This window comes from Daktulosphaira vitifoliae, unplaced genomic scaffold (assembly GCF_025091365.1).
Source record: "Daktulosphaira vitifoliae isolate Bord-2020 unplaced genomic scaffold, ASM2509136v1 Scaffold_1, whole genome shotgun sequence".
NCBI classification, from domain to species: domain Eukaryota; kingdom Metazoa; phylum Arthropoda; class Insecta; order Hemiptera; family Phylloxeridae; genus Daktulosphaira; species Daktulosphaira vitifoliae.
Genome location: NW_026099572.1, coordinates 4,181,740 through 4,204,200, shown reverse-complemented (window position 1 = coordinate 4,204,200; position 22,461 = coordinate 4,181,740). Strand labels below are relative to the sequence as shown.

Here is a 22,461-nt window from a genome sequence, read left to right as displayed (position 1 = left end):
TTTAGATTACATAATAGCTTTTTCTTAAATTTCATAATTTATAATAACAAATGAAGTTATATATTTTGTACCCGTTAATTTTATTTTTTTTTTTTTGACAGTTAACTTAGTTAACTCTAATTAATTTAATTAGCAATGGACAACTCATACAGTCAATAAGTGTACTTATTGACTTAAGATGACACACTCATTTCAGTAAAACACCTTTTGTTCTACACTTTAATTTTTAAATAATAAATTAAGAATAAAGTATATAATACAATGTGCATAATGTTAATAGTTATTCAAAAATAGCTTTGATTTAATCCCCAATTATACCAAAATAATTTTTCTTTTCAATTAATTTATTATTAATGAACATCAAATATTTATTTAATAAAATTAATAGTAATTGTTAAACTGTAATTAAACAGTAAAAAAAAAAAAGAAAACAATTTTTTTTTTAATGCTGTATAATAATACAATATAATTATTATAACCCTTAATAAACGTAAAAACTTGATTACAACAATCCACAAAATTATACTATAGTTTAAAAACTTACTAAAAATGCTTTTATAAAATATAAAATGTTACATAAACTAATTTACATTAGAAACGTAAAAATATTACAAACTTACAAGTCTAGAAAACTTAAAGTCTAATAATAAATGTTTGAGTGGTTAAAAATATTAAAATTCCAATTAATTTTTATTATCATATAAATATTTCTAATACTTATCATGTCAATAAAGAAAATACCGCGTCCTAATAGGTTAAATGATTGTATAACAGTAACAGCCTTGTTAAATCATACAAAATATCTATGTATAACAAGAATAAGAATAACTATCATTAAATGATGTTTTTAAGAAACTATTAAACAAATTAAGGAGCTTTATAGAAGCTTAAAAGTTTAAATTAAAGAGAAATAGTGCACTTGTTAACGAAATAGAGCTTGAAGTGACTAATTACAAAAGTTAAATCGATGATAATATTAAAGGTGTTTCTTCTCATTTAACACATTAAAGGATTAAATATTTATCTATACAAACTTTACACTCTATTTCAAGACCATTACATATTAGAAATCGATCTTCCAATAAAAGGAATTAATAATTATAATAAACGCTCTACAAAACAAAACGAAATTTGATTAACGACAAATCTTAATTTTAAACAATTTTATTGCCAATGGATGTCACGAGAAACACTTTAATAGTCTCTAAGGAAATAAAAGTAAAGGTTTTTTACAATCATAGTTAAGCAATGGTGTTGCGTGCATAATTACACCATCCATACCCTAGCATTTTATGATACAATATTAAAAATTTTTGGAACTAATTTATTGTTGTGTTTACGTATAATTGACAATAAAACGAAATTGACAACACGACTATAAATAGTGACACTACAAAAGAAGAATCAAAACAATTTCGTACATAAATAATGTTGAAATTAACATTTTAAATTTCTACTCGCCTAGTACTTTTTGTTTTATTTTTCTTAAATCTAATGAGATATAATTAATGTTTTGCTAATATAAAAGATAGTCGGAGAAAGAGATAGTACTGAAAAGTCTATTTAGTCCATTTATCAAGTCTATCTGTCGCGATCAGGTCGTTTTGAGTCAAAATGCGACTAACATCCGGTTTGCACAAGAAGCTTGGAGAATCTCCAGACCCTAGTCCACGACATTGATCCAGTTGTTATTACTGGATGATCTCGCAAAGCGCACTGCCATTTGGCTTGAATTGTCTGAGCAGGCTGTTGAACAGTATGTGTTGGCGTTGGGTGTACGCTGGGCAAACGAGCTGGTGATGCTGTCGAATTTGAAATGGCAGGTTTTTGTGGTGATGCTGCGGGTGAGGTCATTTTATATCTGCAAAATAAATATATTACACTCAATTTAATATGCCCAAAGAATTTATTTGAAAAAAAAATTGTCTCTTATTACTATGACGTGCGACAACAAAAGACTATTTATTACCGACCGTCAAAAAGTAATTAAAAAAATCAAATAGGATCTTTTAAACAGTATTTCTTGAAAAAAACTACTAATTTTTTCATAAATATAAACATCAAACAGTAGCACATTTACCTATGGCTTAAACTTCAATTACCTAAACATTATAGTAATTACAATAATGTGTTTAATGAGCTCAAACTTTTTGCGTAATATTAAACGATCTACGCTATTACTATTATTATAATAATTTAGAATAAAAATTATGTTATTTACTGCAAATAGCTTGACGTTATCTTCTGTTGACTATGTAATTTATTAATAAAAAACGAAAATTTTATTATGGACAAATACTAATATACTAATAAAAAACATATTTATTGAAAAAAATATATGAAACAACTATTAAATTATTATATTTTTATGCATGAATAACTAATTAAGATTGACACTTATTTTTAAAATGCATTAATGATTATTATACAAATTAATAAAGTAAGAGCTTTTTGTGATATTCGCGTGATGGATCATTTTTATTATTATAACTATTTACCATTTTGTAAATCAATAATCATTTGAAATATTCTTGTTTTATTTTTCTACATTTTTTATTACACTTTTTAAGATCTCAAGTTAGTTTAAAAAATGTTACTTTTATTAACACTATAATAACTTTAAGTTTTATGAATTAAAATACAACCTAAATAAATTAGTTAAAAGTATCTTATATAGTTAATATAAATTTTGTTTTATTCATAGAAATGTTTATTATATTTTTTACATCATAATTATTTTTATTTATAGTAATACATTTATAAGCAGCTATTAAACAATTTTTAAGGAGATAATTTATTGGTTCACTGAAAAATATGTATTAGCACTAAATCGTGAGAAAAATAATTACTTACTACCTTAGATGTCATTTTCATTTTCAAATCATTAATTAAATCAATCTCTACCTAGACTTTGACGGATAACTTTTTACATGTATTTATGTATTATAGTATATATTAAGTGAATTGTATGAAAATTTCAGGTGTTACATTATAAATGAATAATAATCGTCATAAAAGATTTTTGATGGATATGATCATTTGTTTGTCGTAATTATGACAATTCGCTTGAATACTCGTTTTTTTCTCATAGAAAATTTATTCAAATAAGCCAACTCTTAATGAAAGGTATATTTTGTTACAATTCTTTAGCTTAAAAATTTATTTCCTCATGAAGTAACTTATTACTTTCTTTTATATACTGTACACGCAAAATAAAATAGAGCTTCATTATATAATTTAATGGTTTTGGTCTGGTTTATGGTAATTCTGATATAGAAAACCAATCAGATAAGATTTGAACCTTTTACCTATTATTTATACAGAGTGAACACTTATTTAGGTTTTACATTTTTCTTATAAAACAATCGATAAAGCTGTTATACAAATCTATAAAACAATTTTTTTAAATATTTAAATTACTATATTTAAATAAAATCTAATTCACGAATGCAACAAATTTTTTACTCGTTAAACAATAGTTCTCAATAACAGAAATAAGTGAATAAAAGTTGATTTACAACACTACTTTATTGCTATTGACTTGTTTTCGATGTCGCAGAATTTGTTTGTAAAATACTCAATATACTTTGATATAATTAAAAATCAATAATTTCTTAATCTTATGTGTCTGATAACACACTAATGTCATTGACCCCAGTGTTCTTTTCAATAAATTACGTTTGCATGTGACTGCCACTGTCATGAGTGTTAACGATACGCAAGTTCACCAAAGGTCGACAAGACAACGAACACACTAAAATTAAATAACTCACTACACTAAAGTAAGTTAATATTGTAGTTGTTGAATACAGTTTCAACTATTGACAATATTTTGGTTTTATTAAATAAATTTGAATTATTATTAATCAAGTTTTCATGCTATTTAAAAAAAGCTTTAATCTATAACAAATCTTTTTTTTTTTTTTTAATTGGACTTAATAACTTGAAATTTAAAATATAATATTTATTTTAAATTAAAAATTATTTGTCTTGTATTACATTAATTGTGAAATTACTGAAAATGTACTAATACTTCGTTAGAAATTAGGTAAGTGTCATTAATCATGAGTTAAAATTTGTCGTTAGTCAAATATCTAACTTTAGGTAACAAATAAGAAGTTTCAAAATCGACATTTTAAGATACTTGCATAATAAACAAACAATAGAACATATGCCTTAATCAATACTTGCTCTCAATGATAAGTATGCTCTTGTGCTTACTCAGCAAGATTTATTAGTTAGTATAATCAAATAGTACTCAATTATTTACCATATAATTTAGATGTCGAGTACATAAAACATGTTCTACAAAAAAAAACCCCAGCACAGTGGAGACGTGGCATAGTTGGGTCCAGTATAGATTTAATCTGACAGTAATTAAAATCAATATCAATTATATAATATATAATTTTTTAATTATACAGGGTGGCCCACCACTCACTGACAACTTAAATAACTTTTGATCCAGTTAATATTTTTAGTTGATTTTTTTTTTAATATTAGTTAGATGTTAGGTCTATAGCTATATCTCAATAATTAATTTTTTTACATTTTATTAAAAATATTAATTATTTTTAAATTTTAAATAAAATGTAAAAAAAAAATCTAAGATAGCTATTTTGTAGAGTAGAATTTAAGAAAAATTTTAGTAAAAAAATATCTTATTAATATTCAGTAGTAAATATTCTGTAGCGTTTTGAAGTTTGTAAAAATTTGAATTTTCATGTATTATTTTACGGTATTAAACATTGAAATACGTATTGAGAAAAGGACAGAAGAAAACGCTATCTTTTCATGATTACTGTGTATACATATGATGATAATGTGTATACATTACAAACTTGGCATTAATACCATGATAAGAAATTAGATAAGGCAATTATTACTTATCACTCTCATTCAAAAGTATATTGAAAAGATAGCGTTTTCTTCTGTCCTTTTCTCAATACGTATTTCAATGTTTAATACCGTAAAATAATACATGAAAATTCAAATTTTCACAAACTTCGAAACGCTACAGAATATTTACTACTGAATATTAATAAGATATTTTTTTACTAAAATTTTTTTTAAATTCTACTCTACAAAATAGCTATCTTAGATTTTTTTTTACATTTTATTTAAAATTTAAAAATAATTAATATTTTTAATAAAATGTTAAAGAATTAATTATTGAGATATAGCTATAGACCTAACGTATAACTATTATTTAAAAAAAAAATCAACTAAAAATATTAACTGGATCAAAAGTTATTTAAGTTGTCAGTGAGTGGTATATTATACACAGAGTGGCCACCCTGTATATTATATAATTTTTATAATTATGTGATTTCAAATTATTATTGATTTTGATTATTAATATGTTAGAAGTAATCATTTTTAACCTATTTTTTTTTTGTCCTTTGAAATAAAAATAAAAAATGAATTTATAACCATAACTTTTAGCTCAACTTGCAAGTTTGAAATTGACATCATTAAGTAGTAAAAATTGGTATTATTAAGATTAATATGGAGTCTGTAAATTATATAATTACTATTTACAGTAAATTTATCAGAAAAGCTTGATTTTTTTTTTACTCTTTTATCCTAATAGGTAACTTAAATAGAAATCATAGTAATCATTTTTAATTAACTTTTGGTGTTAAAATAGATTCTAAAATTGAAATATTCAGAAATGAATTAATTTTAATGATTTACTTTAGCTAAAAATCTAATAAAAAAAAATTATTAAAAAGATCTACTCAATTGAGTGTATTATAAATTTTGATTATAATTGTAAAAATCCATTGTTAAATTGAAGTGAAACTAAAAATCATTCTTTTTTTAGATTTATGATTTATATAACATGTTACAAAAAAATTTGGAGTGCTATAGACTGTTAGTCGCACACAAAAATAGAATTAAAAAATTAACAAATTACAAAGTAAAATTATTTACTTTTGAAGTTGAATACTTTTATTATGTCAGATCTAATTCGACAATAAATACTTTAAAAATATTAGGAATGAATGATTGTAATTATTTGTATGGATAAAACTGTTTCAGCTATTTTTCATTTGATTAAGGGATTTTTTTCTATTTTTGAGGGTAATATCTTCAACGAAACACGCATTGTAATCATTTGACATATCGTTGAAAAAGTAGGTTAAGTGAGGATTGGAAAAATAAATCGCAGCCATAAAAAAAACATAGTCAAATAATATTAATATGAATAAGAATTATCTTTTAATGAGGGGAATCGACAGTGATAAGATCCTTGATACTTATAGAAGTTAAAGAATCTAAATGAGATAAAAATCAAATGATTTGAACATTTTTTCTAACTTAAAAAATACAAAATATTCATTGCCACAGGCGGATTCAAACCTAAGCGTAAAAGACAGAAGTGTTACTGATTCGACAACTGTCCGTCGCTTTCGTCAGGTGATAAAATTGGCAATTTAAGCTGATTCAAATTACTTTTTCGTCTAAAAAAAATTTAAATAAGTTTAACTTCTTTTATACTATGAAAATCAGTGTATTTCCCTTGTAAGATATTAATAAAATAAAATAAAATACAAAATACAGAATTTTAACACAAAAATAGCATATTATTGAATACAGTAGGCAGTTTCACCAAGACGAAAATCTATATTGCGATTTTTTTTTTTTCATTTTATAGTACATAACATAAGTTTTACTTTGATATATGTTTAAGGGATGCAGTATTTCCAGAACTATTTCAAAATTTATGTTAAATAAACTATTTTCGTAAAAAACTTGCTATTTTAAACCCCTCCCTTAGAGCATGTTAAATGTTAGATCTTCAAAAAACTGACATCAAATAAAAGGTAAATATCTAAGGTTTCAATATAAAAAAAAATTATGTTGAAATATTCATTTTTGAAAAAGTTATGGAAGATTTAAGAAAAATATTTAAAAAAAACATAAAAAATTACTGATTTTTAAAATTGTAATGTTTTTGAAGATTTCCCCCATTTACGGAGAACGAGGAAAATATTTTCATTTTTCAAGGGTAATTTCTTCAGCTAGATACAATTTGTGATCTTTTGACATATTGTTCATCAAAATCGGTTCAGAGAGAGGTGGGAAAAAGTGGCAACAAACACAAAAAAAAACACATCATGGTAAAATTAATACCTTCTCAGCTTCGCATCAAAGCTAAAATATGTCACTTCCGAATCTCCTTCTGTTGATAATAGATCGTTATTTCCTTTTTTAATGCTTTATTCAGTAAACTAATGTTAAAGTACTTTTAGAGTAAAACTATTTTTCATTTTTAGCTAAACACCAGAAATACTTCACATGCATATAAATGGGATATAAATTGTTAGACTTTTGAATTACTGTATTATAAAATTATAATAAATTAGTATATATATATATAATATTATTAAAACATTTTCGAATAAAATTTGCCTATTTCATTTTTTATTAAATTAAAAATACTAAGATTCAAATTGATTTTGACATTTTTTTTTTTTAATAAATTCATTGGAATTTTTCGTAATAATTTATTGCCTGAAAACATTAAAATAGTGTTATTCTAATGCTTGGCCGAATAGTTCATTGAAATTACCTTTGTTACGAAATTTCTTAATTAATATGATGTACCCTTTTTGGTTTTGTAAAACCATACAATTAACTAATAACAATAGAGCTCCAGTAATTTCCATAATACTCATCAAGATTTCACTCTTAATACATCTCATATCCATACAAAATGAATAATTTGCTTTAGTTTACTGTAGAACTTTTCAATTAAACACTTTATTGTTTAATTTATGTGATTATAATGCTATAAATATTTCGATCATTTCAAGTAGTTTCAAGCATTTTAAAATTACATATTTTTATTAAATATTTATAAGTCTTCATTATATAGAAACATTTATTATAAAGTAACTTTAGCACTTTAGGATTTTCACTCTAACCACTTATGTAGATATCCAATAAAAAAACAAGTAAAAAAGTTATAAAATCGTTTAAAGTTTTATCCTAAAACTGTTACTTTTGTCTTAAATAATAAAAGCCTAGTTAAAGCAGTAAAATCTCTTGAAATATAGCCAAAAGTTTTTACGTTCGTAGGTTTTATACAAAAAACCCGCTTTTGCTGTACTATAGATCAAAATATTTGTAAATACTAGTTGTAAACGCTTAAGAACATTTTAACTGACATGACAAGGCAGATTACATTTGCAGCACATCTCTCATTTTTTAATACCACTTGAAATTCATTTTCGGGACACAGACATTATTGACAGAAGACGGAGTTGAATTATTTTACAACCACACACATTTAATGTTTACATTTCTTATTTACATGTTATTATCTCATTTGTATTATCACGCCAGGCACGTGAACATTATTTTCTAGAGAATGGGTTGTATGTACAATGTACAAAGTAAACACTGTATGGTACACATCAGTAATAACAATAAACTCGTATTATCTTTCCATGCGCTATTATTCATTACACCATAAACAATGATCCACTTATACGCCTTAATTTTACCAATACAGCTTAAACGACGTCTGGTACTGTTATTAAAATATTATACTATTTATGAGCCGACCCGGGCTTGATGCCAATATTAAAGGGACAGTAGTTTTCGGTAGATTAGACTGTTTTTTAAATGGAATTACAGTGCATCCAATCCGTAATTATTTTTTTAAAATAATCTTAAGGCTGTTGACCTTAAGTCCAGAATTGTTTAGGTGAGCTTGGCAATGATTCAGAAGATTAAGAAGTGTCGCAAAATCCTTCCTGCCAGAAATAACCATCTCTGGAACCCAAGGAAAAATTATACGATCAGTCATTATTATTAATTTTCTCATCATTGCCATCTGTTAAAGATATTTCAAATTAAGAAATATATCTGTTTATGTCATTATTATTTATATTAAATAAATAAGAAGTTCATAAACAGATATTTTCAATTTGTTAATGTTTTTGAAAGGAAATATAAACATTAACATAATTATTTGTCCAATTAATATTAGAACCATTATTTTTTTCCTTTTTTTGGTGGATAATGAACCACATCATTAATGAGGTCAAATCAAACAAGTATAAAGCAATATCACATTAACGACGTAAGTTCCTTTGAGAGCAAACGCCTATTTATCTCCGACATTAAATTTATAAAGGACCATGCTTAAGTTATCTAATACTAAAATGCTTTACCGAGTAAATCACCATAGTTTCCTACATTTTCGCAGTAATGGCGAAGTGAAATAATCCATTAACACAAGCTGCAGAAAAATCTAACAGAGTAAATCACTGAGTGTCTAACGTACTGGAATATACTTGTTGAAGAATATTATATAAAGAGAGCGAGGACAAAATTAAAACGCTTTGAAACAAGATAAAATCAAACTTGAAGTTTGACACGTCAGCTTTATGTACAATGTAAAATTTTCTTTCGTGGAAAATAATTCATAAAAAAAGGGAAACGTGAATATTTCCGGCTAATGTTACGCAATATCACTTAATATTAACTTTTAAGTGGATGCGCTGAAAGCTTATAAAAAAATCTATGTGAAAACATAGTCTATTAAAAGTCTATCAACGCTATATTGGCTGAAATGATGAGTTGTTACTATGGAAACAGCAATTACTATAATGTTATTGCCAACTTTTATCGACTGAAATAATGATCATTGCATTTTAGTCATAATACTCCAATAGCCTACTATTTTATCCACGATCATGAGCTTATTCATATTTTCAATAGTTCCAATTACATCGCATACAAGTGAAAACAAAGTTATGCATATCTATCAGATTTTAACTGCCTTATTAAAAATGTCTAAACCATACCACTCTAATTTTAATTATCAACCATAAAGTTTAAACATTTTGTTTCTGTACTGATATTAAATATTAATCTTCAAAGTTTGTTATTAACCACAAAATTCAATATCATTTAACTACACTGATGAAACCACGAATTCTTACCAAAGAAAGTTTGTGTTTTTGTTCTCAAAATATTAAAACCTGATTTTAAAAAAATTATTATCGCATTAAATGTGTTAATAGTTAATGTATTCGTTGAGTAATCAAGTAATTTAAAACAAACAAAAACATTCACATATAACACGGTGGCATATCTCTCCCAAACTTGTAAAACGGGTTTTCTGTAAAGATTTGATAATAATTAACAGTAAATGCAATAATAGCCTGTAACAACATAACCTACTCTAACTCGATATCTATTGAAATTGTGAAAATTACATTAACATCTAAGTCACATCACTGGAATTAACATATTTTTTATGCAATACTATCATTTAGATTTGCTCAATGACCTTGTATTATGAAGTAAATTGTCAGGCTCGAAACTAATTTGTTTAAAAGTCTTCAAAGTTGTGCCATGATGTATTTTAAGAACACGTGATTTATTCAAATAAACTAATCGTTTAAACAACCGGCGTTGGTTCCTCCAAACTCGGCATACGTTTCCAAAAAATATCCACGTGCACCCTACTCTCTCAATAATTGTTCAGTATTAACAAAGAGACATATCATATATAGCAAGAAAATGTACCGGCTGAGTAAGAAATATTTGTTGGTCCGTTTTTGTTTGTCTATCGCTGTTTTGTACCAATTAGTATCGCTCGTTACCCGACACTTGTTTCCAGGTATTTTTTTACCCATCACTGTCACACAATACATACATTCAATTACACTAAAGTAACGTGTAAAAAGAAATATTTAACTGTGATAAAAAAAACCATAGGCACGTTAAATACTTTTTCATAATAATTCCATACATTATGAATTTTCGGCTTTCTCATTATCCGATAATACTACACGATACCGACTCCACCACGTATAACACTAAAATGTGGAACAAGGTGACACCCTAAACGTATTACTAAAAATAAAGAAAACATTATTCAATATTTTAAATACAACCTTATACGGCGCGTTAAGTAAGAAATTCGATACAAAACAAAAAAATGTACAATCGAGGCATACCTATTCGGTGTTAATACAAAAATGTATACGCATAATAGCCGTGGAGGCCGCCGCGTGGTAAAATGGACATTTCTTTGTGTGGTGTGCACTGCAGTACCAGTGTAAATTTTACGGCTAACTGCTAACCCCAAGGTTCGGGGAGAAACATTTTCATAGTTGTAAAATTTGTTTCCGACGCAATCTGCTTACAGATTGCTCATGAATGAACGGTAAAAAACATCCGCAAGCAACACGCTAATAGAATACATAAACAACAACTATACTTTTACATTGGGATTGGGGATATACAACTATAATGGGGTTTTGGTAGATTTCACGATATTCATCGCATACTTCAAACACAGGGAAATATTTCAAACAGTCGATTCGACTTACATTAATGATCGAAAGCTTATTAAATTGGATTTATACAAAACTGCGATATCAAAACAAAAGTTCAACGATTCCACGTAGGTTAGGTATATGTACTATTGTACAAAATGAAATCTACAATATTATTATTGTAAGCTGCAATATGACTGTTGACATTTAATGTTAAATAGTTGAATACGCTTTAATCTGTATAATTTAATAATGAACGAAAAATATTGACCGCGAAATGTCATGCAAACAAATACATTAAGATTATTTTTAACGATAAACACGAACCAAAATACTCTCGAGGTAGTGAATATAGTCACCAATTCTGAACGATTACAACGAGTTTGGGTCACATTAACGCACATAGGGTTTTTTTCTTGCACGAATCGAAAACGCAGAGTAGCAAATTTACCACTTATTCCGCATCGTATTAAAAAATGTATAACAGTTTTCAATTTCTCGTTTATATTGTTCTAGAATTTCGATGTGAAAATTGACCGTTACTGCTAATATTATGCGCGTGAATTATTTGGTTTAACATTGCGCTAGAATAATTTTACTGTCGAATGTGTGTTTACATATTTTATTCATTAGATCTGCTGAGTCGATATTATAACAGTGTTCCAGTTGTGCTGTTCGTACTGAAAAAAAAAACAAAACTATCGGAGCCGACCGGAAGGTTGCTTTGCAAAATAAGCTTCGCCGGCCCATCGATTTTCACCTTCTTTCCCGTTTTTGTTTTATAAACAGTGAAAATATTGCAAAATGTTCGCGCACGCTAAACCTATTCAAAAACGGTTCCTCGGTCGAGTGCTTTGCCACCGTAGGGATAACGCATTTGGTTTAACGCAGACTTGATGTCGGAATTACAATAATTTATGTACATTTCATGTGACAATATCCGGTACAGTATCGAACGAAAAAACCGTTGCCATGTATTTAAAAGCGGATCAATGATAAAATATACATAAAAAGAAAACGACTTAGCGCCCCGTCGACCGTAATACTTATTAATGAAGACGGGCAACGGCGTAAACAACTTCCGAACGACGTCAGCGAAATACTATAGGAAATGGCGCCGGAAACGGTCGCTTAAGCGACTAAACGATTGCACGAACAGGAACTTACAAGTTACGGAGTCACTAGCGAGTTGCTTACGTCAAAGCTTTAAACGTCCGAAAACTGGACCTCGGACTCTATTTTTTATAGTCGTTGCAATAGTCACGCGAATTGGCCGTCCGACTAAGAAAACTACTATTTTCCGCCAGAAATATTCAACTTGAAATCAAACAATTCAGCGGAAAATAGTTCAAATGTTCACACCGTCACTTTAAATACTATTTCATAATTGTACAACTTACTCTTTTGTGTGTTATTCCTTTTGGTGAGCCGCCGCGGTCTCTGTTCTCTGGCAGCTAAACAGTGTAAACGTAACAGCGTACAAACACCGACAGTGGCCGACAGTAGAATGAACGGGCGACAGCAGCGGTACCAGCAGATAGTGCGAGTGGAAATTTACACAACTTTATGCGCGCGCTGGGAGTCAGCTGCGATGATGTCGTTTATAGAATGAAATCCATCAACGCTTTCATCGGCGATATCTAAATAAAGTACGATATTTTTAACGCTAAAATACGTCTTCTTTTTCACATCGCACCTATTATTAATAATAATAAAAGTACTACGGTAGAAACTATATATTTTTTTAATTAAACACAAATGGCACTTGTGCACAATGAAGTATTTAGTATAACTTGATTTGTTCGATAATACTTTTGACACCTACGCACACATTTCATAATAATAATTGGATAATTATATCCAATGACTGTAATTTACAACATTTAAAAATAGCATTTCGTCTACCTAAGTTAAGTCGAACGAAGAGGGTTGCATGCGCGTGCACCGGGTGCTTTAGAAAATGTTCCTCACTTCGACCACTACCTTCGGTGTGTGTGACCCAATTCTCTGAGTGAGCGAAGCGCGCGCGTATATCCTCATCATCGATCGGTCTCCGTTTCTTGAACCCATGACGGCATCACCGGCGCCGACAATAACAAACGAGTAAACTATCACAGCTGACCGTTTAATTTGCTACAAAAACAAACTATAAACTGGAAACATTACATTAATGCAAAAATAATTTACATCAACTCGACAAAAAGTCATTCAAAATCATTGAATGATCGAAAAATTCAAAGGTGAAAGTAAATAAGTGCAGTACTTCTGAAAGATTGCTTAAAAGTTTTTTTGTAAACTTTAAATATTACTCATAAACAATAATCTCCAGTAAAACTGTTTTTTTTTTTTAATAATATTTATATACGTATTATACATATTTTGCTTAAGCATAATTATAGTACTCAAAAATATCAAAAGACAATTATTTTTATGCAACTATAAAGTTGATAAAACTTATATTAGGATTAGTTGACATTTGTTTAAGCTCCAATGCGTGATTCACTATGCATAATGGTATGTTGGTATGTATCACACAACATGCCAACATAAACCCATTGTTTAACAAGACTATGCAGTATTTCAATAAATAAATATTGGTTACATTTACTGTCAATTACAATACTATTAAAATAAACAGTTTTGTACATTGTACGAGAGTAATTGATATAATACCGTATATAGTTGAGCTAGGAATCGAATAAAGTGTAAGTTAAAGTTGTGCTGATGAATATTATTGACCTATTTTGCAATACAACTGCGTAACGATAGTATTTTGATGCATCATTTATACATAACAACCTATCTTGAACTTCATTGTAGTGAGAATGGGAAAACCTGTATAGTACAGCACAACGCAATCGAACCTAAGTAGCTAGTACCAAAGTACTTCTCGCCTCGTTGAGCTAATTCGGTAGTCATGGAAGAAGTGTGTCTAAATAGAATTAAGTTTCAAAAGTTCAAAATTAAATAATTATAATTTATTTTACTACTACATTTTTTTATTTACCGTCTGTATATACAAAACTTAAAAATACAAATTTTCTCTTCTACTCAAAAATATCACCTTGAATATAACCAATATACCTTCATGGTTTTATAATAGTTTAGCGAGGTATAAATTAAACTCGTTCTTAGACTTTTTCAAGTTTCTCAATTCAAAGCTCGTAAATACAAATTTGACCAGATTGTGAAATGTTTTTGCTATCAAAAAGCATTGATAGTAAGCTAAAGTTGAAACGTTTTATTTTTCCATCTAAGACAATAATAATAATGTAATCCATTCGCGCATTGTACTCTCATCATGTCCTAATATGTCTCAAGTAAATAAAAACCCCAAGAAAACGATAAATAAACGACTTAGTGGACCGGTAAATCGACTACAGAATTTGTAAGTTTAGCACGTTCGGAACATATCAACAACAAAAACCTTAACGTGTAACGATAATTATAGCCACCCTCTGGTTAACGATGAATATTATTAAATAAGGTTCAGTCATATGTTGTATAACACTGTCGTATCAACTAAGAAAACTGAATTACCTTATGCGCTTTAAAAAGATCCTTACAGGCCTAATAGTTAATTTAGTATCTTTGTTTTTTTTTAAATAACGCAATGGAAAAACTGCAAATGGAGGTAAATGACGTTTACACATGTCAGATGGTACTAAATTGAAGTTGTGATAAAGGCTCACGAATTTATGTTTATATAGTCTACTTGCCTGCAGTTTCTATTGACAGCTGTCGTTAAAACATATACAAGTTCGTATTGTGTATAAATACGGTCTCTGGTAAACACAAATGTGGCAATGAATATGGACGGTTTTCAATAAATAATTTTGTAATAGCATATGTAGGTATGTTTGCTTGCGGCTATTACTTCCAGGGTGATGCATGACCGGTGATTTTTTAAAACAAATGACACACAATAATGTTGTGTAAGCAATTGGTAAAGTTGTTAATTTGTATATTTCAAGATTTTAACGCCAGTTCTTATTAATACAACACAAAGTGACTAATTAAAATCAAAATTAACGTTTCACGAGGTAAAACCAAACGTCCAAAACGATCGATTGGAAATGTTAATTGAATTGCAAAAACGATAAAATTTTCAAATGGTTTTGACATCGCGATATATTATTTGAATTAGCTGAGTCACATGTGCAACACAACATGGATTTAAATTGTCCCCTTTCTCGCGCCTACTTTTTTATGCTTATCGAGGAGGTATCTATCGGTAACGACCATTAAACTTTTTTTTTTAGTTTTTTTGTCTCTGGCGTCTAAATAAAATTGGTAAAAGTTTCAAATATTAAAATACTTGTGCTTGTGTAAGATACAACTCATGGATTTGTAGAAACCCAAATTATACGTTAAAAAAATAAAATATATTTGTAAACAAACGTCCAATGGGTTGACTAACTTTTGTAAAAGTATTTCAAATTATATTACAGTAACATAACAAAAATCTAAAGCGTACATATTTAATAACATTGTAAAAGCTATTTTTATTTTTTAAATTACTCAGTACATTTCAGTAAAATAAAATAAGCTTTAAAAGTATGGTATATGACACATTTTTATGGTTATTGTAATGTAAATACACTTATTCACCATTGATTCAAATTATAATCTGTTCGAGTGAAATAAAAAAAGTGTTGTATTATACGATTAATATACTATTTTATGTACATCTTTTTATTTTATTCAATATGTTGTGAGGTAATTATCATTGAGATTAAATTCAAAGGAGAAAAAAAGAACATCCAACTCTAGTGATTTACGTCAAAAATTAAATAATAAGCTTTCAACCATTTTTAATTAAAAACTGAATAATACAAAATACAAATGGAAAGTCTAGTACCATCAAGTTACTGAAAAAAAAGGTTTATCTTTATAATATAAGCACTGACGAAATTATGGAGAGATATGACACTCATATCCCCTATGACAAAAATAATTATGTGGTGAAGTTATAATTTTTTTTTAGGAGGAGGAAATGAAAATTATTATTATGTATATTCCCTTAAAACAATTCCATAAAGGCAAATAGTAGTACTACTTATAAGCAGTAAAAAAATGTAGAACTTTAGCAATACAAAACTTACAAGTAAAAAACGAATTTTACCAACAAAAAATGTATTTAATAATTACTTAATATTATAAAAAGTCTATGTTTTAATTTTTAAAATAAGAAATGGTATAAAACATAACACTTAAAATAAAAAAACGTTTAAAAAAAATTGAAACATACTATGCATAATAGTTTTAATATTAAATTAATGTGCTCTTGAAAGAAAATCAATAGCATTGGACAAATAACAAAACATTTTACAATTTTACATTTTATAATTGAAAGACCAAAGAACTTAAAATGTAATATCTACAATAATTAATACTTAACTGAATTAAGTAACATATAATCTACTAAAGTTTTGTTCAATTTTTGTTTGTTTTTTAAATAAATAAATTTTATTTTGAAAGTAAAATTAATTAAACTACTAAAAAAATAATCATAAAATGTAACTAATAGCCTAAAATATCGAAATTGTTTTTTGTAAGATAATTAAAAAATAAAGACATTTAATAATTATAAATTAAAACAATAATATAATAAATGTAATTTTCATTTTTACTGTTTAAAAAATAGTTACTTAAATATTATTACTATTATATTTAAAAATTATAGTACAATTAAAGTATTTGAAATTTAAAGTAAAAAATTACTACATAAAAATAATAAACGTGAAGTGTTTATTATAATACTATAGATAGCAATTTTGAAAAATAATGTTAAAAAAAAATTGCTGTCTGGGTAGTTACTATTGTAACATTTTACTATAGTAAAATGTTAACTGATAAGTAGTAATTTCCACACAAATTGTATAAAAAATAGTCGCATTAGGCTTTATTATAATTATACTAAATTTTATTTATTTCAATAATTGTGACATATTCAAATATTATTTGTTACAACACACAAAATACGAAATTAAAAAATTATATTCAATTGATTATATCTATTATATATATATATATATATATTGATTTTTTCTTATATAATTTGTCTGTAAAGGACTCAAAAGTAATCATTATAAATTTGTAGTTACTTAAACTTTTATATAAACCTTCAATTTAAGTTTATGTAATATACTTCAATTTGAAAAAAAATATTTTGACCTCTTGACATGTCTTTGTGGTAAAAATAGATATTAAAGTTAAATAAAAAAATATGATTTATGTGAAAAAATTTCTACTTAATGATGTGTATTTCAAAATTGAAAGTTGAGCTAAAACAAAGTTATGGTATACATTTTAATCTTTTTATTATAAACTTTCGTAAAAATCTTTTACTCTATAGGACCAAAAAAATTAAGTTGAATATGACATTTTACACGGATTATTTTTAACATACTAAAAATCAAAATCAATAATAATTTGAAAAAAAATTGTTTCGTTTCTAATAATTTTTTTATATGTAAATACACAATTTTTAATGATTAGTCATAATCTCAAAAAAGAAGTAATAGAAAAAATCTAATTTAAAATTTAAAATCGCCAAAAAATGAGGTAATATTTTGATACTATTATTGATAAATAATAAGTCAAATAATCAATTATTAAATAATAAAGACAATTTTCTAGAAAAAAACTCTTTTAAATTCTCTAAAATGGTAAATTTTTTAAATTTTTATTTTATTCACCTATAACTTTTATAAATTGGTTATATTCGACGAAATATTTCATTTGTAAGTGACAGATTACATTTTGATGCATAGCTAGAAAATATTTGGTTTTACTATGATATAAAAATTTAAATCGATATTAATAACTTTGGTTTTCAATTAAGATAATTGAGAGTTTTCAGTCGTAGGTAATTTTAATGTTCAATGTTTCAAAAAATTTATTTGACATAAGTTGAAGAAAATTATGTCAAATTAAAGGTAATACAATACATATTAAGATAATAAAAGAAAATATAGAAAGTATACCATATTTTATGTGATCCTCAAACTGATTTAAAAACTAATAAATATTTCTTTAACTTACTCAAGTTAATAATTTTCTTAATTTTAACTTTTGTCTTAAAATTTAAATTTACAATTTGTTAAATTTTAATTTTTAATTTATCGGCATTGTTCCTTGTTAACTTATAACAGACACAAATAATATTGATTGGCAAAAAAAATCACCTACTTTTGTTGAAATAATAATGCCTAAACTTAATATTGACTCGAAATTTGACAATATCAAATTGAAATTTATATAACTTATAGAAATAAAAAACAAATAATTCTTTAAAGTGCAAACTACGTCAACATGATTTTGTAGCCCTACCCTTAAGCCTTACCCTAAAGTACCTTTTTAAGAAAATTTAATATCTCGATTAAATCTGTTTAATATCTGTCAAATGGTTATTTTAACAGTATAATTACTTCATTAATAGCTGTCTAGGCCGTACAATCTGTAGCTTTGTAGCTCTTGGAGTTGGTTTTAATCGCAATACTGGTATACACTAAAGGATCGCATTTCAAGATGTCTTAGCTAATGCCAATAACAAATAAAGCCTCGAGTTTTTCGTCAATAGTTCTTGGCAACAAGATTTATTCGGGACGTAGAGCACGAGTACTGCCTAAAGTTCACCATCAAAACTGTTGTTACTGCTTTTAACAGTTTAAATGCGTTTGATAACTTCGACATGGCGTTCATGTCATACTTACTTTAGCTAAGAAGATAGAAAGTGACATCACTCATACAATATCCTTTAGGAAAAAAACGATTATTGTTTTCGGTGAACTGAAACGGATTTTTAGTACACTTGAAGAATACTATGTAAATATCATCAAATGTCTCCAACGACAAGTTGAGATTGTTCGATGTAATCATCTTCTTGAAACGCATTTTGTTTACTGGACATAACAAACGCATATCATTTTTAGGTTTAGCGGATAACTCGACGACTTACTGAAAAATGTCCTTCGCTACTAATTCAAAACTTGTGTCGCTTTAGATTTTCCACTCCAAAAAAATTGCCAATTTCACGGACATCAGCCGTGAAGAATACTTTGTCGGAATTGTCTTAAAATAACATTCAGGTGTCGTTCTTATAGCGTAGACATTGAAACAAACGTATAGAATTTAAAACTAGTGTCAAAAATATGTCAACGGTATAGCAAAATGCAGTCTCTTATATATGAAATGGTTTCTTACCGATCAAACTATTTTAGCCAGCAACGAATAAATAAATAATTATAATTATAACAACAGTTTATTACAAATTATTATCAGCCAGCTGTTAAAGATATGTATTATTTACTACATGTAATTATATGAGCCAACTTAATTTGATATTGTTTGAATTTACATGTTGATTGTATTACTTGCGATATGAGGACTGTTGATGTGAGCGTAGATAATGTGGGTGATCGTGTCAAGTGTAATTTAGGCTAAGGGTGGTCGACCACAAGTCGACACTAAATCAAAATTAATGTTTAATTTAATATATCAACAAAGGCGTGGATCAATTGGGAGATATTTTAGAAGATACAATTTAAAATTTAGAAAATAACACTTATTAAAGAAAAGCAACATTTTTTTGTTTAACCCTCTGTCATTTATACTATAATTCTTTTGGAATTCATTGATTGGTTAAGAAAGTTTGTTAACTCAATCGAAAAATTAAAATGATTTTATTGAATTTTCAAGTAATAAATTAATAATTTAAAAACCTAAAATAAATTAACTGAGTAGAAATTCATCAGAATAAAAATATTCATCTTTTTAAGAACAAATGTGATATTCAAAGCCCCTAATAACGTCAAAAAATATATAGCCAAGCTTTAATCAATAGAATGTAAATTTTTTAAATTAATACCTTCTCAGCTTCGCATCAAAGCTAAAAACAATTTTTAATAAATAAAAAATGCCTATTATAATTCGATAAGTGTTCAAAATATGTTCGAAAATATATTTTTTGGAATGAAGAAAAATCTAATTCAAGTATAAAGATTATATTGACCTACAGATTTATATAATAAACTATATAAACTTTATTATCTATATCTGTATATTAACCATAATTGTTTATCATTGTCTGGTAAAATTTCTATACCTATAACATAGTATATGGTTAAAATTCGTGAACACATGACGTTTCTAATGATAACGTTTTACCGTCTTATTAATGATAACTAACATAGAACGAAAAATACTCTTAATTTAAAATATCATTAAAAAATTAATTCTTTTACTGTCAGAAAAGTATTATATACTTCAAAGTATTTGATTACATAAAAATATTTAAAAAATATACGAACGTCTTTAAATGGTCATCCAATCATTACTATTAATTGATTTGTTCACTCTATAGTTATTAGAACAACTAACTAAATGTAAGTATTAGATATACTTATCTAATAAGTTTTCTTTTTACTCATCTTGGTTATAACTAGTTTATATAAATATAAATTAAAAAATCTTAAATTTTTAGAAGAGTTGATAAAAATATGTCAAACAGTGGAACACCATCTGCTGATACTTTACCAAATGTTGCTGCTCATCTACCTTCAATGTTTATGTCGTGGCGTACTAGATTACCATCTCATGTTCTAGCTATACGACCATGGTCATTAAGCGCATCAATAATTCCAACTTTATTGGGTTGTACAATCGCCCACAAATTAAATCAGAGCATTGAATTTAGTTTATTGACATTACTGTTAACACTACTTACAGTTGCCTTAGTTCACGGTGCTGGAAATGTGGTGAATACTTATTATGATTATGTAAGAGGTATTGATGGCCGTAATAGTGATGATCGAACTTTAGTGGATAGAATATTATCTGAAAATGAAGTTGAAAGATTAGGTGCTATCCTATATTTTCTAAGTTTTGTTACTTTTTTTTGGTTAGCTATAATATCTCAAGCCAAAATGGGTCATTTAGCAGCTGCATACTTGTGGGGATTAAGTGTTTCATTTTTATATACAGGAGGTTTTGGATTTAAATATATTGCTCTTGGTGATGTAATTTTTATTATATTATTTGGACCTGCATCAGTTTTATTTGCTTATTTATCCCATACAGGACAAATTAATGTTGAACCAATCTATTATGCTATACCATTAGCATTAAACACTGAAGCTATACTGCATAGTAATAATACAAGAGACTTAGAAAGTGATAGGAAAGTTGGAATTGTAACTTTAGCAATATTAATAGGTCGAACAGCTTCAATAATTTTTTATGGATTTTTATTATTTACACCATATATAATGTTAATTGTTTTTTCAATAAGATGTACTAAGTGGTTTTTTTTGCCTTTAGTAACAATAAGTTATGCATTTAAAATAGAAAGAGAATTCAGAAATAATATTAATATTCAATCTATACCTAAACGAACAGCAAAACTCAACTGCATTTTTGGTATTTTATATATATTTGCTGTAATGGCAGCTGATAAATCTAATATGCCATTTAATGTTAAGTAGAAATTATATTTATAGGTTAGATCATTAGAAAATCATGTTTCTTTTTTCTAAATGTTAATTTATTTAATTAAAAGTATGTATTCCTTAAAAGTAATGTTAATATATTATAAATTTAATTTTGATATTTAAAACTTAAAATGTACTTTATACAAATATGTAATTTATACCCGTTATTTAAATGTAAATAGGTACTTAATTTTAAATGCTTACACAATACTTATATACTTTTTCAATAATGCTTAATTAATAATTAAGTGTATGTCCATGTTTTTGGTTCTTAATGTTTGAAAGTGTAAAATAAATATGTTCCATTAATTTCATAAATGACATTATAAATAGAAACAAAATTATACATAATTATTTTTAAATATTTATTCTGCTAGAATAATTTTATTTTTAGTAAAATATCAATATGTGATAATGTTTTCTAAATCGTAGATATTTTCATAAAATTAGAACTTATATTTAAATATAATCATATTAATTCACATTAATTTTTTGTAGTTGAGCCTATAGAGACAAATGTAATTCAAATGACTTAATTATTGTTGCTTAAAAAAAATCAAAGTCTTCCTACATAAATAATTTAATAGATTTGTGTTTCTTTATTTACTCATACATAAATTTGAAAGTAACATATAAATATTGTAAATACTTGTGAACTAAAC

General features: G+C 26.6%; 1 protein-coding gene and 1 long non-coding RNA gene across 6 annotated transcripts; one reads left to right on the top strand and one right to left on the bottom strand.

Annotated features, from left to right (window-relative positions):
- Nucleotides 1–78: 78 nt before the first annotated feature.
- LOC126896394 (uncharacterized) lies at nucleotides 79–13,380 on the bottom strand. The gene is made up of 2 exons (XR_007701837.1): nucleotides 12,707–13,380; nucleotides 79–1,861 (listed from the first exon to the last, which is right to left on the bottom strand). It is a non-coding gene; the product is annotated as an uncharacterized LOC126896394 (long non-coding RNA).
- LOC126896386 (ubiA prenyltransferase domain-containing protein 1 homolog) lies at nucleotides 3,800–22,425 on the top strand. Of its 5 annotated transcripts, none has more exons than XR_007701834.1 (4): nucleotides 3,800–4,048; nucleotides 4,105–4,203; nucleotides 4,283–4,373; nucleotides 18,751–20,216. XR_007701834.1 is itself a non-coding variant. In XM_050669126.1 (2 exons), the coding sequence occupies exon 2, from the start codon at nucleotides 20,810–20,812 to the stop codon at nucleotides 21,791–21,793; it is 984 nt and encodes a 327-aa protein (XP_050525083.1). In that variant the 5' UTR covers nucleotides 4,030–4,048; nucleotides 20,794–20,809; the 3' UTR covers nucleotides 21,794–22,425. The 5 variants fall into 5 exon arrangements, 2 of the variants coding, with proteins under 2 accessions (XP_050525083.1, XP_050525082.1); XR_007701835.1 differs by having other exon boundaries at nucleotides 4,105–4,373; nucleotides 18,751–19,182; nucleotides 19,244–20,216; XR_007701832.1 differs by having other exon boundaries at nucleotides 4,105–4,373.
- Nucleotides 22,426–22,461: the final 36 nt, after the last annotated feature.